Genomic DNA, 6,950 nt, shown 5'->3' on the forward strand with positions numbered 1-6,950 from the left:
TTTTTTTTTACATCACTGACGTGTAACGTAGTCTTTTTATAACCTAGCTGTTACTATTAATTGCTGATGTATTGGTCTTTCTAAAAGTATAGTTAGTTTCTTGTTTATCAGGTTACTATGCTAACACGATTAGCGTTTAAAACTAGATCAGAAAAAGTTCAGTGACATTATCGAATTCGTAATTCATTAACATTTCAATACTTCAGACAGTGTTTGTTTATTTAGGTATTGCGTTTGTTTATGCAGAGAAGTAACGATGGCAGCTGACTTGCTGGGGATAGCATTCATACCCTATTACAATCATCTGATGAATTTACTAAAGACAAACCCAGAGTTGAGGAAAACAGCAAAAGGTCAGGGCAAATACTTCTTTTATTTTACTGTTCACCAGCCAGTTTATATTGCTGTCACCAAAGAAGTTTTGGAAATATCAGAAATCCATTTCTATTTTTAACCTGTGAATAAATATAATTTTAGCTTTTAGTTTTATTCGTCGGGTTCACATCACAATTTTCTCAAACGGGATAGTAAAATCTGTAAAATAACTGGCTATGAGGATAGAAGATATAATAAATCATAGATGTACATTTTTTGACTACTAATAAGGGCTTTATTAGCATGAGAAATTGTTTAAATGAGAAGGAAGCCTGAACACTCCTCACCCCACCCCAACACACTGGTTACAGGATTTTTACTGTGTGATTCTGAGCACTTTAGTCTTATTAGGCTATGGCCATGGACCTTATGAAAGCACCATCATGCAACCAGAATGAGGCCTAATAAGTGTATTGGCTACTAAAACATATGAGCACTGATCTTTGATCAAAAAGTAGTCTGGACTTTGATCTTAAAATGTATTCATAAATGAAAAAGTAAATGTTTCTTAAAGTAGTTTTCAGAAAAAAACTTGAAACCTGACAATTACAACATTTAGATTTTAAATTTACTGTTTACTCTCTGCAAGCCTATCACAATATGTAAATGTTAACAAAAGGCTGACACATTAATGCCTTCATTATCATGAATAGCATGCATTTATTAAATAACTTTTAACCTTATGTTAACTTAAATTCTTGTTGAGTTGCTTAACCATGCTTGCATGTATTGTAATTATAATTATTTTAAATTGATTTAAACATAAAGTTTACAGAAGAAAAACAGGCATGCCCTACATTCAGCACATAAGTTAAAAGTATGTGTCGTTGTCTCCCCATATTTTCAAGTTCAAAGCTTTCAAAGTTTTATCATCACTTGTGAACAAAAGAAATGAGAGTGTAGCTGCTGTATCGTACCTGTTGGCATTTGTGAAAAAAAAGAGAAACAGAAATGCCTGTGCAATTTGACTTTCTTGGTGAAGCTGTCAGGCACTCTTATTTGTAACCATGAGGCCTTGTTTTGGAAACCTGGAAGAGTTGTGACTGAGAAAGTCCATAGGTTTCATAACAGTGATAGCCAGAGCCATAAAAAGACTTTATTTTTTCAAAAAACTGAGCTCTTAACAGAAAGAGCTCAAACATCTGACAGTAGTATATGGATATGCCTGCAAGTTGTTTCCTATTCTCTGGTCAACTGTAGTCTTTAAGTAAATCTGCCGGTATAGTAATGTCTTGGACTAAACATCTTTCTGTGCACATCAGGAACTGAAGCCTTGCTGTTTGTAAATGGAAAGAAGTGATATGCTCATATTTTAAGAATATCCTGTAATGTACTAAACCTATTCATTAAAAATATTTCTTTCAATGGTCCTTATTTTTCGATTTTTTTTTTTCTTCTAACTTCTTATTCATATTCACCCCCACTAGAGCTTAGGGCAGTAACTACACCAATCCATCAGATCATGGATGTGTATAGGTGGATTGCTGTCTGCCAACACCAACGCTTAGCCTCTTGTGAAGTGATTCGCTGTTAGTCTCGGCAAGCCTAAACAAAGAATGGGAATAAACCGGAAGCTTTGTAGTAGCATCCGTTGTTTTACCAGTTAACTGGAAAAAAATCATCTGCCAGCAGTCCAGTAATACAAGTTTGTTATCGGATCCGGTTCTGGATGTCCCTCTCCAGTTGGAACCATGTCATGCCAGCTGTCACCTCCTTGCTGTAGACCGATCTCCTCCATGTCTGAATATTTTTAGATGTATAATAATTTTACAATACAAAGAAAATTGGAAAGGGAAATAACTATTTAGAAATGTGTTGTTTGCAGTTTTTGTGTCATCTCATCTCTGTTTTTGGTCAGGTATATTCAAACAAGTAGCATGGGCTGCTGGATGTACAGCAGTTGGAGGCATTGTAGGAGGACCCGTTGGTGCTATGGCTGGTGGTTTAGTAGGTACAGATAAACTTATCGAATCTTTCATTGACTTCTGACGTGTATGTTGTGGTAATTTTTTTCATGCATTAATGGATGGTAATTGCAACACTTGTGTCCCTTTCTCTCCTGTTTTCGGGTTAAAAAAATGCCACTTGAAAATTTTACACTTCGGATAGGAAATATGTTTTTCAGAGTTTAGATACAAGTACAAAGTTATGTTCCAGAAAAAAATTTTAAGGGTAGCCTAGGACACTGGAAGAAAATAATAATAATAAATAAATGCATGATTTATATAGTACATACTCGCACTTGTAAGGAGCATACTCTTATCGCTTTAGACAAGAACAAGACATGCACAACATATGAAGGACAGAAGAATAAACAGTACTGATGGCTGATGAAAGATGAATAGTAAAAGACTAGTGTAGAAAACACAAAGAGGAATTGGGTAAGATCTGAAGATATTGTAATTCTGCAGAAGAAGATGAGTAGGGAAGGTTGAAGATGGACTAGCATTGTGTGGACTTGTTATGAGTTAAATCTGACTGGAGAGTGGTTACTCAGAGAATCTGAAAATTTATAAAAGTCATTCTCTCTCTATATATACATTGTTTTCATCACAGTTTAAGATCGTTCAGTGAAGGTGTTAAATTATGCACACATTTATCTCCAGGAGTGCCCTTGCTGATGTCATGATGTTTGTTTTCAGGGTCATTTTTGGGTTACAGACTCAGCAGTGACTATGACTCACTTATAACAGTTTTACAAGAATTAACAGATGATGAGAAAGCAGACCTTGTCAAGAAGGTTCAGGAACTGGTTGGCAGTACAACAATTGAAGCATTAACACGATTTATTGGTTGTCAGGTGAGAGATGTCCTTTACTGCTGATATATTAGATTTCTTTTGACATGCTTTTTCCTACCAAACCCCATCAATTTGGAACAAATTACTCATCACCTTCATCAGTCTGATTTTTAAGACTAAGGATGCATTTTATTCAAAACAGACTTCACTGCGACCATATCCTGCCCATGAGCGGCATAACACGTCTGTTTGAGTAGATGTCTCATGTAAAAGTGAGCGTATCTGTTACTGGATCGGTTTGTATATCACTTCTGTAAAGCGCACTAAGCAAATCATTGGAAAGGGCTATAAAAATGTTCATTATTATTATGATGTTAGGTGTGTTTAGAGTACTTAGTGTTTTTGTCATCACACACTATTTAAAGGAAGAAAAAGCTAACCATGCTAAATTCATGAAAAGATATGTGCATGCACATGTAAGTTAGTTTGTCTGGTAGGTAGATAAATGTACATATTTAACAAGGCAGTGGGAGTGTCTGTCACGTAGCGCAATGGGGTTTTGTGGGACTCGCTCTCACAGGCACACTCACAGTCACACTAGCAGATACTCACAAGCCCAACGCGAGCAGAAAAACCAATCACTCTTCAGCGAATGAATAAGTATACACACATAAGAACGATATAAAACATGTTTATTGGGGGCCACTGGATGTGGCCGACCAACCCAAAAGAAAGAGGGGAAAAAAACAAATATAAAGGCAAGGACACCGAAGAACAACAAAGACAAACAAAAAAGCAGATTAAACAAAATGGCTGACTATTATCAGTGGTGTTTTCCTGACAATTTTAAGAAGAAGCATGCAGAAACAGTTTTGGTTTTGTTTTCATCTGCAGGTTCAAAGAGAGAATCTTCTCAACCTACTTCGTTCAGCTGCACAAGACCTCAAGGGAGGATAACATAATCCAATGTTCTTACATTTTATAAACTATATTTTTGTTAATGATATAAAAAAAGTGGTCCTATTTAAAAGAAAAAGGCAAATGTTTAGCAAGTTGGGTATAAATGAATTCAGAGTGTGTATGGATCAGGAAAAACTTGAAAAGTCAGTGGATTTCCCATGCCTGGAAAAGTCAATATTTTAAAAAAAATTATTAAATTTGAGGAAAAAGGAAACTGGCAAAAATGATGCCTAGCTAATTTTTTTTTCAAAGTCTGAATTAAAGGGGTTTAAGTGAATATGCATGTTGTTCTTAAAGAACCAGAAATTGATACATGGATTTAGGATGGTTTTTTATGCTGATTTAAATGTCTCTTTTTTGCATTAGTACATTCTTTTTTGTTTGTACTTTGATGATGCATACTTCATTCAGCTGTGACTCATTCTGGGATCTGGCTGAAGAGTGCAAAGTTTACAAGATTACGACATTGTAAGGCTGGGGCTATAAACATAGTCAAGTTTGCTAAGCAGAAGTAGAGTGTCTCCTTAAATACAGAACTGTATTATAACATTGGACAGAGAAATCAATAGTGTGAGCATTTAATGCAGAATTTATAAAGTTAATATAGTTTGATGTTTTTAAGAAACTAATAACTAATTCTTTAATAGAGAACAGCAGATATTATCTACAATCCCACATTGTAAAAAAAAAATGATAAACGCAATAGAGTAATGTATCACCTGAAAGTAAAGCATTTTGGAGGGTTCTGATACTGGCTGTTAAAAGGAAGCATGAAATGAGAACGAAAAATTAGCAACTTTGTGTTTGGCTACCCAGTTCAGATGATTAGTAATGAGTAGTGTTGGAAACCTAATGCACCACCTATACTGAAAGCTACACATGGTGTCGTCCCTAATGTGTTCTTATGGGGATGCAGAAGAAACCATAGAGTGTATCCTACAGGAGTGTAGGTTTCACAACGAACTAAGGGCGGAGGTTTTGCTGTTGCCAGCGCCCCTGGACCCAAGTTGTATGGGCCAATGGATACTCTGCAGATGACTGCCAGCTTCATCTTGAGAGCTGGTCTCAACTGTAACCTAGGGAAATGATGACAGCAACAACTAGTAATGAAGATGGTGGCATATCAGTAAATAAGAAGAAAGAGATATATGTGTTCAATTTGATTTACATCTTTAGTTACTTGAGATTATTGTTTTCACTGTAGTCTGCTGTACATCAAATTTATAAACAGTGAAATTGACAAAAAATGAAGTCATACAATAATTGCAGAATGAGCACCTAAGACTCGATCTTTTGCTGCGATCACGGATGACTGTGCAGACAAAACGAATAAAGTTCATCCAGGATAAAGTCTGGAATTGTTCATCTGATTGTAGCATGGTCTAGGAATGATAGATATGGACATTCTGAATCACTTCCTTTCAGAATTTCATGTTTCAAACCATCTGCTTAAAATAATGTTAAAAACAAAGTTGTGAGCCGATTCTCAGAGGCCACATGCTATTTCTATATTCTTTTTCTGACCTTAACTCATGATGTAGAACTGCAGCCTTTTGCATGTCCTCACACTTTTTAACTGTTCTCAGATTTGAAATAGTGTTGCTCAAACTCCGTGTCAGCATTTCGACTGCTAGAGACAAAGTGTTTATCGGATTTAGAGATGTGACTTGACCAAATAATTATGGCAGCCTCGTACTGCCCAAGAGATGTGATTTAGAAATAATTGTAAGTAAACAATTGTTTTGCTACCTGAAATTTTGAGTGGAAACAATTCAGAAAGTCAACTTTTATTGTTTTTAAGCCCAACTTGCTACAGTCAAATCTCCCTACTATGCCAGTGTTTTAAGAGAGGGTAGTGGCCTCAGTGGAATTAATTTTCCAAGGATGGGCAATATTCTAATATTAACTCAGTTTTAAATACTGTATGTACTGGCGGGTGGAGACAAGTCCTTTGCCCAGAAAGCTCTTTTTCGCAAAGTATCCTGTTTGAACACCTTTCCAGAATATGGGTTACAGTTACTTGCAAATAGTGCAGCTTTAAGAAAAATGTGTTGAACAGTAATAATGAAGAATACTATTGTTGATGTGACAGGACATCTTTTGACATTCAAGAAAGTTGCTTATAGAATGATGTAAACTCTTTATGGTTGCGAGTTTCTTGCTCATTTGCTAAGTACATATAGTTTTTCTGCTGTTTGTGCTCAACTGACCTGTACAGATTTACTCTAGCATGTCATCAGTAACCTTTGACAGTCCGACTAATGCGTAATATATGCAAATGACTGGTGAAAATGTGTACAGAAACATGGCATTTTCAGACATCTCACTGTTCAAAGTATATTTTTTAAAGAGCAAACAAGAAAGTAATATTTATGTTACTCTTTTAGAAAATGTATTAACATTTCTATAAAATACACCTTTAGCATGTACTTATTTAAATCTGTGGTTGTGCAGTCTTAGAACATGTTCCGGAATAGTCCTTCAATGGATCATGTACCCTTCATTTGATTTTATGAACTGATTTTCTTGAGATGTTATAGCAGTTGCTACATAAGAACTGATATGAAAATAAAAATTGGAATCAGTTTGTGCATCTGCAGAAGATAGACAATTCAAAACTGAAAAAGAGGCATGCAGTGTTGGGCAAGATTTCTTACAATAAAATTCTATGACATTCTTTTGGAGTCAGTGATGAAAGCCAACTCAAAACTATCTTCTATTGACTAAAATGTCACCTAGATGTTACTGCTTCACTGTCACCTAAAATTTGGATGAGAATGGTTTGACCCATGGAGGGAGGTGAAGAGAAACATGGCATGGCAACCATAATGGTCATGGTTCACTAACTGCTGCCACCAAGCCCAAGTACCCTCAC

At 35.7% G+C, this 6,950-nt stretch overlaps 1 protein-coding gene across 1 annotated transcript in view; it reads left to right on the forward strand.

The window, feature by feature from the left end:
* The window catches only part of LOC112564176, a 5,657-nt gene extending 238 nt beyond the window's left edge, over positions 1–5,419 (forward strand). The window contains exons 2-5 of the mRNA XM_025238817.1: positions 247–353; positions 2,234–2,326; positions 3,018–3,175; positions 4,010–5,419. Of these exons, the coding sequence (XP_025094602.1) occupies positions 247–353; positions 2,234–2,326; positions 3,018–3,175; positions 4,010–4,072 (421 nt within the window). The 3' untranslated portion in view covers positions 4,073–5,419. The remainder of the gene's footprint in view (positions 1–246; positions 354–2,233; positions 2,327–3,017; positions 3,176–4,009) is intronic.
* Positions 5,420–6,950: the final 1,531 nt, after the last annotated feature.

This window comes from Pomacea canaliculata, linkage group LG5 (genome assembly GCF_003073045.1).
Source record: "Pomacea canaliculata isolate SZHN2017 linkage group LG5, ASM307304v1, whole genome shotgun sequence".
Taxonomy (NCBI): Eukaryota; Metazoa; Mollusca; class Gastropoda; order Architaenioglossa; family Ampullariidae; genus Pomacea; species Pomacea canaliculata.